Source organism: Cornus florida, unplaced genomic scaffold (assembly GCF_030987335.1).
Source record: "Cornus florida cultivar Cherokee Brave unplaced genomic scaffold, ASM3098733v1 CherokeeBrave_3.0.0_Hap2_Chr06, whole genome shotgun sequence".
NCBI lineage: Eukaryota > Viridiplantae > Streptophyta > Magnoliopsida > Cornales > Cornaceae > Cornus > Cornus florida.
The window spans coordinates 89750845-89762531 of NW_026775576.1; the positions used below are offsets into that span (position 1 = coordinate 89750845).

General features: G+C 42.7%; 2 protein-coding genes and 1 long non-coding RNA gene across 3 annotated transcripts; 1 reads left to right on the top strand and 2 right to left on the bottom strand.

Annotated features, from left to right (window-relative positions):
* Nucleotides 1-5377: 5377 nt before the first annotated feature.
* Nucleotides 5378-5989, bottom strand: LOC132314555 (uncharacterized). Its single transcript, XM_059813402.1, has one exon. The coding sequence runs from the start codon at nt 5987-5989 to the stop codon at nt 5378-5380; it is 612 nt and encodes a 203-aa protein (XP_059669385.1).
* A 6-nt stretch (nt 5990-5995) lies between these two features.
* On the bottom strand, nt 5996-7042 carry LOC132314556 (uncharacterized). Its single transcript, XM_059813403.1, has 2 exons — nt 6743-7042; nt 5996-6673 (listed from the first exon to the last, which is right to left on the bottom strand). The coding sequence occupies exons 1-2, from the start codon at nt 7040-7042 to the stop codon at nt 5996-5998; spliced, it is 978 nt and encodes a 325-aa protein (XP_059669386.1).
* Nucleotides 7043-9822: 2780 nt separating this feature from the next.
* On the top strand, nt 9823-11393 carry LOC132312755 (uncharacterized). Its single transcript, XR_009483319.1, has 2 exons — nt 9823-10198; nt 11142-11393. It is a non-coding gene; the product is annotated as an uncharacterized LOC132312755 (long non-coding RNA).
* Nucleotides 11394-11687: the final 294 nt, after the last annotated feature.

Genomic DNA, 11687 nt, shown 5'->3' on the forward strand with positions numbered 1-11687 from the left:
CGTCATATGCCATCAAACATCTCGTCTGACACTTCCTCAGAGAGCACTTAGGATGCTGGAAATTCTAAGGACAATGGGGGGCCAGCTAATGCTATTCTGTTGGAAAAAAGTTGGATCAGCCGTGAAGATGGATCAACCATTGGCCCCACTGACTCAATATATAAGGACCCCCTCACCTCATTTACTTTCTACAAGGGTTTCTGGACCCCCAAAGACCTTGAAATCCAGAACAAGCTATCCTTTGGTGAGATGTTCCAACGGTTGCCGACCACTGCTATGGAGGTGACTCTTCTTCTACTGAAATGTGTTCCTTTTCTATTATAATTCCTTAGTAATTAGTCTGACTTGAATTTCTTTTTCTTCATGCAGACTCTATTCAGGATGTTCACCTTTCAAAAAACAATTGAAACTTTGAACAAAAAACTTAAGTCTCTCTCTGTGGGCCTTAAAAGGTCTGTTGAAGCAGAGACTCTTCTTGAGGCTAGAGTTGCTGAGCTGGAGTCTAAGCTTAGGGACTCAGAGAAGGGAGTTGCTGACCTAAAGGCAGAGAGAGACGGTTTGGCAAACGAGAGGGATTCCCTCAGAGTTGAACGGGATTCCCTGAAGACCGAACGGGATTCTTTTCATGATGAGGTTGACATCTTAAAAACTGAGAAGAGTGTGGCTCTGACAGAAAGGGACTCTCTCAAAGCCGAAAAGGGAGACCTTCAGCACTCATTCATTGTTGAACGGTTGTCGCATGCGAATTCCCAAGAAAAACTTCAAAACGAACGGTCTTCCCTGATGAATATGATCGGCAGAGTCGAAGGGGGTATGAGAGCTCTCCTTGCTCGCTTTACCAGGACCAGTGCCATCCGGTATGCTGAAGGGTACAGAGATGGTTTTGTTGACCGTTCTCCCCCTGAAGGTGAATCAAGTTCTTGTGCTGGTCCTGATGAACTAGATGCTTCTCTGGACATCCACCCCCCAAACAATTATCAAAATCCACCATGCGACCCAGCTGAGAACATTTTTATTGAATGCATAGAGGTCGTATCTTCAGGAATTGTCCCACCCTTTCATCCCCTGAACATTCTTCCTCTTTCTACCATCGTGCTCTCTTCCTCTGTTGCTGCCGACAGACCTATGCCTGCTGAGGGGGTGATTCATCTCGACTCCCCTTCTAAGGATGATAGGGCAGATGAGAATGGAGAAGATCTCGATGGTCCAGAGGAAGATGGTGGCAAGAATGACAAGTTACAGCCTGGAGAAGATCAGAACTGACACCCAATAGCAGTTTTTTTTATTTTTTTATTTATTTATTTATTTATTTTTAAATCTGCATGTATGGTACTACGTACCTTGAGGCCTTTTTGGTTATGAATAATAATGCTTTTGCTCAGCATCACTTTCCTCCTTTGAGTTTTCTATTTTTAGCTTTGCAGTGTATTTTCACAAGTGCTTAACGTTCGGCCATGTCACCATTCTGTCCTTTTTTTACTCATTTGTGAGCAAGTGTTTGGCGTTCGGCTTGAAGTGCCAGCTGCCACTAACTTGCTGAATGCCTGGCGTTCGGCTTGAACGCCTCTTGCCACTTGGCTTTTTTTTTTTTTTTTTTTTTTTTTTTGAGCAAGTGTTTGGCGTTCGGCTTGAAGTGCCAGTTGCCACTAAATTGCTGAATGCCTGGCACTAAGCTTGAACGCCTCTTGCTACTTGGCTTTTTTTATTTTTATTTTTATTTTTTATTTTTTGAGCAAGTGTTTGGCGTTCGGCTTGAAGTGCCAGCTGCCACTAACTTGCTGAACGGGAAAGTGTAAATTTTTAACAAAGAAGAGACTTTTTATAAAGCATGGAAATTTTGTACACTTGCAAGCATGCAATTTAGAACGTACAATATGCTTGAAATTAAACTCTACTTTTACTGGTAGTACCTTTTCAGAGACGTAGTATTCCATGGCTTATTGACCACCCTTCCTGTCATAGTTTCTAGGACGTATGCCCCCTTCCCTATGACCTCTGCTATTCTGTATGGACCTTCCCATGGGGAGAACATCTTTTTGACTATTCCTACATTCCTTTTCAGAACCAGATCGCCAAGAGTGAAACCCCTGTGCCTCACCTTCTTGTTATGGCTATTCACAAGCGTCTGTTGATAAGAGGCAAGACTCACTGCAGCCGTATCCCTTTTTTCTTCCAACAAATCAAGACTGAACCTCAGTATTCTATCATTCTACTCTTGATCCCACGCCAAGCTCCTTACAGTTGGAACCAAATGCTCGACTGGTATCACCGCCTCGGTGCCATAGGCCATAGCGAATGGGCTCTCTCCAGTTGGCCGTCTTGGGGTTATTCTGTAAGCCCACAAGACATTCAGTAGCTCATCTAACCATTTGCCTTTTTCATTCTCCAGCTTTTTCTTAATACAAGCAAATATTGTCCTGTTTGTGATTTCGGCTTGACCATTAGCCTGGGGATGACTGACTGCTGCTAACTTCTGATTGATTCCATATTCCTCCAGCAGCTCTCTTACTTGCTTGCTATCGAGGTTGGTTCCATTGTCCATCACGATTGACCTTGGTACGCCAAAACGACAGATAATATTATTCCAGATGAAGCATCTTACTTGAGTTTGGGTGACACAAGGGTACGGCTCTGCTTCTACCCATTTGGTGAAGTAATCAGTAGCTAGCAGAACATACTTATTCTGCGATCTTGCAGTCGGCAAAGGGCCAACCACGTTCATCCCCCACTGCGCGAAAGGCTATGGGGTGGCCATTACGTGCAGGTCTTCAGGTGGTTGATGTATCAATGACCCGAACCTTTAGCATTTATCGCATCTTCTAGAGAATTCTTCTGCATCTCGTGCCATGTTTGGCCAGAAGTACCCCTGTGTCATTGCTTTGTGTGCTAAAGATCTTCCTCCGGAATGATTTTCGCATACTCCCTCGTGAATGGTTCGCATAATCTGTCTAGCTTCTGCAGGGGTAGCACACTTCAAAAATGGACCCGAGAAGGAACGTCTATACAACTGATCGTGCACAATGGCATACTTTGCTGCGCTGGACCTAATTCTTCTTGCCTCGTCCTTACGCTCGGGGAGTGTACCATTATGTATGTAAGCCATGATTGGATCAATCCAGCTCAGCTCATATGGTATAACATTAACATATTGAGTGCTCGGATTAGGCAGCTCTTCAAAAATGAAAGGTTGGATCAGTATGTCGACCGGGATGACCTTAGCTAAAGTATCTCCAGAACTGGATGCACTACAAGCCAAGTGGTCGGCATCTTCGTTATACTCTATCGGCAATTGGATAAACCTGATCTGATCAAAGGCTTTCGCCTCACACAGAACCGCAGTTCGGTATGCTTCCATGGTCTCATCCTTGGCCCCATAATCCCCATTGACTTGTCGAATGACTAGTTGTGAATCACTATAAGCCATCAGATTCTTGATCTTCAGTTCTTTAGCCAACTTCAGCCCAGCTATCAACGCCTCATATTCTGCCCCATTGTTGGTCGCGTTGAACTCTAGTCTTATCGCTTGGCTCAGTGTAGTTCCTTCTGGTGTTTACAATTGAATTCCAATCCCGACCCCCATTTGATTCGAGGAGCCGTCCACGAAGAGCTTCTACCAGGAACAATTATAATCCTCCACCGTATTTTCAGCAACACAGTTAAGTAGGAAATCTGCCACCGCTTGACCTTTGATTGCCGTCCTGGGCTCGTACGCGATATCAAATGAACTCAATTCAATGGCCCACTTGGTCATTCTCCCCGACAGGTCTGGTTTATGCAGGATCATTCTCAAAGGGAAAGTTGTTAAAACGACGATTGGATGAGATTCAAAATAATGTCTAAGCTTCCTTTTTGCGTTGACCAGCGATAAGATCATTCGTTCGGCCCTAGAGTACCTTCTCTCCGGTTCAGACATTGTCTTGCTAACATAAAACACCAGGAACTGCTTGCCCTCTTTGTAACGGATCAGAACGGCACTGGTTGCTATACTGGACACCCCGAGATATAGAAAGAGTTTCTCATTCAGTTCTGGAGCAGACAGAACCGGAGGATTACGCATATACTCCTTCAGGCTGGTTAGCGCCTGCCGTTGCTCATTCCCCCCAGGTTTGTCTTCTGTACCCTCGAATTGTATCAAAGAAAGGTTTACAGCGGTTCAAAAGCTTGGAAATAAATCGGCTCAGTGCGGCTATCCGGCCTGTGAGTGTCTGTACCTCTTTAATTGTCTTTGGCTCTGCATTCCTGATCAAGGCTTCTGCCTGCGCTGGGCTGACCTCAATTCCTCTATGATTGACCATATGTCCCAGGAATTGATTGAAGCTTACACCGAATGAGCATTTGGCCAGATTAAGCTTCATCCCATACTGGCGCAACACATCGAACACATCTTGCAGGTGCGCTAAATGATCGCTCTTCTTCTTACTCTTGACCACCATATCATCAATATAAGCCTCGACAGTGCTGCCCATTTGGCCCTTAAAAATCTTGCTGATCAGCCTCTGATAAGTAGCTCCAGCGTTTTTTAATCCGAATGGCATGACTTTATAGCAATAAGTCCCTCATTCAGTAACAAATGAAGTTTTCTCTTCATCAACTGGGTCCATAGGAATTTGATTATAACCGGAATAAGCATCCAGGAAAGTTAACCGCTTATATTCTGTGGTGGCATCTACCATTTAATCAATCCTGGGTAATGGGAAACTATCCTTTGGGTAGGCTTTATTCAGGTTAGTGAAGTCGATGCACTATCCTTTGGGTAGGCTTTATTCAGGTTAGTGAAGTCGATGCACACTCTCCATTTCCCATTCTTCTTCTGCACTACAACAACGTTAGAGAGCCAGGCCGGGTACTGAACTTCTCTGATGAATCCGGCTTCAAGCAGCCGATCAACCTCCTCAGCTATAATCTGATTTCGTTCTGGAGCAAATCTTCTTTGCTTCTGCTTCACTAGCTTTGCATTCGGATCCACATTGAGGGAATGGCAGGATACAACAGGATTTATCCCTGGCATATCTGAATGGCTCCATGCGAATACATCCGCATTCCGAATCAAGAAATTAGTCAACTCTAGTCTCTCTTCTTCAGTGAGTCTGGTTCCCACCCTTGTTGTTCGGTCTGGTTTCTCATGATCAATCTTCACTTCATAAAGGGGTTCTGTGGTCATAACTGGTGGCTCCTCCCCTCCATCCTTGTTGGGAGGAGGGTTCTGTAATTACTATTTTGGACTGGCTGAACGGATGGGATTTTTTCCTTTTCTAGCAGATTTCAAAGTTACTGAATAACATTCTTTAGCCGCAACCTGGTCCCCGTGTATATCTATCACCTTGGTCCCATCCGGACCCAAACATCGCATCACTTGATGTAAGGTTGACGGAACTCCCTAAATTCTGTGAATCCATCCTCTGCCCATCAAGAGGTTGTATGATGGATGAATTTCCACTACCACAAAACTTTCAGTCAAAACCCGCTCAGCGGCTTGTACTGTCAATTCCACTATTCCAATGGGTTCCACTCGCTTCCCATCAAATCCGAGCAACAGATTTCCTGTGGGTTTGAGTTTTTCGGGCTCGATCTCCAGTCGGTCGAACGTCACCCTGGGCAGGACATTATTACTACTTCCTGGATCAATCAGGACTCTCCGAACCAGGCATTCTGCAATCGTCAGACTGACGACTAGTGGATCTTCATGAGGAATCTGAACGCGTAGCAGGTCCGTTTTATCAAACTTTATCGATGTGGACGCGTTCTGCTGGTGCAAAGCATGCACACTACCAATTCTTCTTTTCAGCTGGGCCTGGCGCAACCTCGTTCTGAGCAACTCCTCTGACTCCGTCGTTTGTTCAGGCCGGCCATGAATTACGTTTATAATCCGGACGGGCTGAGAGTTGTGTTTGTTCGGCCTCTGGTTCCGCTTGATTTGTTCAATCGGGCGGTTATGTTCTTGCGCCAGACCTTGAACATAGCTTGCAAATTCCCCCTTTACGATTAACATCTTTACCTACCTCATTAGGTTCTTGCATTCGTTAGTCTGATACCCAATAGCACTATGGAAAGCACAATGTTTAGTCTGATCTCTCTGTTCAAGAGGTTGCCTGATTAGTAGAGGAGGATGAAGCTTATCTTTGTTCTCTTGGTATAACCTTGCTAAGGTGACTCTGAGTGGAGTGACTGATTCCTCCTCCCTAGGCCTCTTCTCCGCCTTCCATGAGGGGTGACGTTGCGGTTGAGCTTGTTTTTGCCGGATCTTGGCTTTGGACTTCTCCTCCGTCGAAATAATTGACGTCTTCCTTGAATTAGCTGCTTCTCCCTCCTCAAGGTGAACAAAACCGTCAGCTCTCTCATTCAGCTCGTCTATTGTCTTTGGCGTATTAACCACCAAGCTGGTGTGGAACGGCGTCCCCCGGTTCATTGCGAGTTTAAATGCTTGGACTGCTGTTGACGGGTGACACTCCATTACCATGCTTTTAACGAGGTTGAACCGGGTGAGAAAAGCTTGGAGCCGCTCATCCTCATGCTGCTTCATTGTGAAAAGGCTCGATACATCCTTAGCCGGACGCTTATTCCCGTAATACTGGCTTATGAACTTATCGCATAAGTCCTGGAAACTGGCGATTGAGCCTTGAGCCAGATTCTTGAACCAATTGAGAGCTGGTCCAGCCAAGCTCGTAGGGAAACACTTGCACATCAAAGGATCATTATTAGTATTCAAAGCCATTTTCAACTGAATATGGTATATGTCATCGACCAGATCGGTTGTTCCGTCAAAGAGAATGAAGATCGGCATGGAAAACTTCTTCGGATTCGGTGCGTTCATAATTTCATCAGTGAACGGCGATGCGACCGTCCTTGCTGATGAACGCAATGCTTCGTTTTCTCTTGAAAACCGTGACGGAAATCCTCGATTGGCAGATCTTCTTTCTGAGCTATGGTAATCAACTGTTGCTAATGAAGGTCGGTATGGCGGATCGAACGACCTATCTTCCGCAAATTCACTCCGCCATGGTGACACAATCCTATGTTCATATGCCGGTGCTTCCTCCCTCATAATTCATTTGTGATGCGGTTCTAGACGAACAGATCCTTCCCGATCCTCTACTTGGCCGACATTCGGGGGCAGATTACCGATTATACCTTCATCACGATGTGGACCACCACGATTGACTTCTTCTGGATCACCTTGACGATCAGCTTCGGATGGTAAAGCTCCCTCTCCTTCAAGAGGCGGCCTCGAAATTGCAGGAGCCTCACGATGCTCCATTCCAGCTCGTAGCTCTGCATTTTCTTTCCTTAAAGCATCGATCATGTTCATTAGCTCATCGAGCTTTATCTGCTGGCCGTTCTCCAAAGAATTCAAGTTCGCCTCTCCGATCATCATTCCAGATCGGAGCAAAGTCATCAACTGCAGGCTTCTTGATCAAATCGGAGTTCCGCTAACGTGCGCACACCAGATCTGAACTTACACTTGCCGAATTCAGTCCACTACTGGCCGGATTCAGTAATCACAACAGATCACAACCGCACAATTCGCCGGATCAAGCACGGATCTGATTTGCTTGGATCGGACGCCAATTTTCCGAAATCAACCGGAACCTGGACTCGTCAAGAAAAATCGTATTATTACCAATGTTGATTCAGCTTTCGCAGATTAATCATCTTCCTCGCAGAATGCATTGAATCGATCCGATCTGGAATGATATCAATCAATCCTTTCTGTTCTTCCCACAGACGGCGCTAATTGAAAGTTCAAAGAATTTTTCCCTAATTGTAGAGAGAGAAACTTTACACTCCCAATGATTTTCTAACCCCTTTTCCCTCTCAATCCCCTCTATTTATAGACGGTTGTAACCATCACTGAGCTGGACCTATATTGTTCTCTTTTGGCTGGACTCGACTTCCCTCATTTTAACATGGGCTTCTGAAATGACTTTATGGACCTGGGCCCATACAGCGCGAACTTGCTCCATCCCGTTCGTCCACACCCGACCCGTCCTATGCAATGTGGATCACACCAAACCCGGGTCATTTTGGTGTCCTCATCTGTAAATTTATTTTTCGTTATAGGTTAAAAAAAATATATATTAATTATTTTTTTTTTTCCCCGAAATTTCAAGCATATGTCTTGATGTAAATTGAAATTACATTATAGGTAGGATGTTGAATTTCCATCACCTCTAGCACAAGGGGGTGATGAGCACTTTGTCCTAGCATTATCTTTGTTTTTATTATACCTGTGAACTTGCATTGGCGATGTAAAATTTCATCTATGAATCACTAAGAGCATGTTGGGAGCTTCTTTAAGGGCATTTGCTATTCCAAAGTAAAAAAAAGCTAGTTGAGTGCGCAAGACTTCCGTCGTTACAAAGTCTGAGGAGATTCAGATGTGCAGCCTTATCTCCATTGTTTTCGATTTATGCTATTTAAAAATATTTTGTAGTTTTACTTTTAAAATCACTTTCCAATTCTTTTTTTTTTTCATTTTTTTCCCTTTTTGTTCTACATATTTTTTGTCTTGTTTTTGGTAAATAATAATATATTAAGAAGAAAAAAATCATGTACACAAACGAGTAGGGCTACACCCGCTATATACAAAATCAATAGAGCAAGACGAAACAGGGGGAAGCAAGATGGTCAATAAAAAATAGCTTAGCCTGATGGTATCTTCCATCTACCTAGGCGATCACAAGTGAAAACGTGTCGAAGTGAAAGCCCCTGGGATTATTGAACGTTAATTTGTGCACGAGCCTATGCAAACGGGGTTAAAAGCGGTCGATAGCCCAGTTCCTAAAGGCCACGGTCAACGAGAACTTATAATCGGGGAGGGAGCCATGGTCAGAGTAGTCTGGTAATCTCCATTTCTATCTTTTTTCCTTGCCATATTTAAAATTAAGGGATAATTTCACTAACATCCCCTGAAATTTGGCCAAATATCAGTTTAAAACATTTTTAAAAAATAACTATCACTCACGTTATAAACGTTTGTTCCGTTTTTCACTTACACTCCAAAAGTTAGTTGACAGGTGTGTCAGATCACTTTTTACGTATAAGAAGACATTCTTACCCTTTGACTTTGGTTTGACCCACTAAATGATTTCTTTAATGATTAAAATTACATGTTTACCCTCATTTGACTAATCAAATGACATGTTTACCTTTTCCATATACAGTAAAATTAGCTCCAACTGACTCCTTGTGTCATCTCTTACATCCACCATTAAAGCCCTAAACCAGTGAAATCCAGTTAGATTTCGAAAAACCAAACAATGGACACTCTTCGTCTTTAAGTCCCTGTTAGCAATTTTGCTTTTCTGATTCACTGTAGTTAAATAAATTGAATTTGAAGAGTTAGCTCGCTCAAATTTAAACCCATTTGCAACAAAACCTTAATTTCTTCAATTCTCTGGAAAATCCAAATTTGTTCGTCTCCTTCAAGTCCGTTGTAGTGTCGAGGCCACCGATCATCACCAATATCACCACCAGTTTTGTTCATCTATGGATTTCTTGCGGGAACACTTGAAGCTGTGCTGCTGTTCGCCATTGCGTCGTGAATTCACCAAAGAATTTGGCATCGCCGGTGGAATTGGAGACCTCCAAATCTCAGTTTGGAACGCAGCATTTGACGTTACCCCACCTAATATAATAAGTGGTATTATTACTGAAAAGGTCTCTCTTTATCTCTCATGCGTATCAAAAATAGTTGTTTAAATGTAATTTTTTGGATTTCAGTCTAACGATGTGAATTATCTGATCAGGGTGTCATCACAAAGACTGGCAGTGATGCTGTAATGTCTGTGTATTTATGTGCGTAGGTGTATATATACTATGTGTATTATGTTGTGTTATGGCTCAAATTTAAGCAAAAAGTTAAAGGAAAAAGAAAATAAAAGGTGGTGGGACCTACCATTAAACCAACTAAGGGCCAAGAGACCACAAATGGTCTCATTTCTCTCCTTCTCTCCCGTGCGCCTCTCTCTTCCCCTCTTCCTCTCTGTTTTTCTTTTCATTTTAATTTCCAAAACTTTGAAACAAGATCTTGATCTCATTTCTTATCGAAATTGAGTGCCGTTTGAGGCAAAACGAAGCTCGTGTCAAGCTCTACACATCCATACAAGCGATTTCAGATTTAGTGCACTCCTTGGAGTTCGAATCTTAGGACCCATTTCTAGGGTTTGTGAAGAAAATTGGGGTTTTTGCTCAATTAGAGGTAAAGGTGTCTAATTCACACTTTTCTTGTACCTTAGTGAGTTATTCCTCTAGAATTTTGGCCAAACATGCTTGATTTAAGGTTGATTGCTTTAAAAATGATTTAATGGTGCATATAAAGATTTTATATATGTGTGTTTGTTGACTTATGTGATAAGCATGCTTAGTTTAGATGGATTACTCCTTAAATGATTTAATTGTGTATGTGAAGCATGTATCTATGTGTATTTGTTGGATTGTATGGAAATTGTGATAAATGGTTGATTTATCATGCTTATTATAATGCTAAATATCTAGTTGATTGTTGTGAGCATGTGTGGTAAATTGTGGTATTAAATTCCCCATTTTATGATATTGTCACGGCATGTCAAATGTTAGAAATCCCTTATATTACAACATTGAAAGTATGTGGCATTCATGAATTCATCATTGGGGATTGCACGTATGGAAATGACTTTTGAAAAATGAAAGAATGGGGATTTTCGGGAAAGCTTTGTTGAAAAAGTTTTTTTTTGAGAAACCCGGTCGCCGCGGGGGTACCAAAGGGCCGGAGTTTAATATAGCCTAGAGGGGACTAGGGAGTCGCCCTAGCGTGGTTGAGCTAGCTGGGCCCCATAATGACGCCGCGGGGTTACCAGGGGTCAGGGACACTAGCCAATCCTCCTCTCGTGTCGCTGCGGGGTCACCAAAGGGCGGGTTATATTAACAGTTTGAAAAGTATGGTTGTATTCTGAGAAATGGGGAGTGACACGCATATCATAGCATTCATGGCATTTTACATATGATTGTTTGGAATTGGAATTTAATATGTGTTTCCCTCATTTTGCATGACCCCTCTTCCTATTGGCCTATGCTTTGTTTGGATTCACGGGGCTACAAGAGATGCGTCTTAGGCACTCTCTACTGAGCTTTATGCTCACCCCATTTTATTTAACATTTTCCAGGAACCGGTAAGGAGGTAGTGGATGCCGATCTTCCACAAGCTTAAGGATGACTTGGAGCTCATTTTGTATCTTTTGTATATCTCCCATTTTTGTAAGGCCCCAAAAGTGTAGTAATGTGTATTTATTTTTCAAAACCATGGTTAGGTAATATAATTATGTTATTTAATGATATTTTGGATGTGAATTTGATAACATGTAAACCTTATTGATGAATGGGGAGAGTAATACTAGTTTGAAGTATTATTGAGGTCATTTGATTGTGTATTATCATCTACTATTGCCGTGAATTCGGAATTTGAGCCATGATAGGTTAAAAATGAATTTAAACAGGTTGTGATAGGCCTATTTTTAGGGGAGGTCATGCCGAATTTTTTTTTTTTTGTTTAAAAAGTATCAGTTTTGGAATCGTTACAAATGCATTTGACATAAAGAGTTTTATAGGAAAAACACACTGCATTTCACAATAGGAGAGGGATAGGTGCGACTCTGATGATATCTATCAGGCTGAAATCTAATTTACAGAGCATGGAATTTGACGTATTGTTG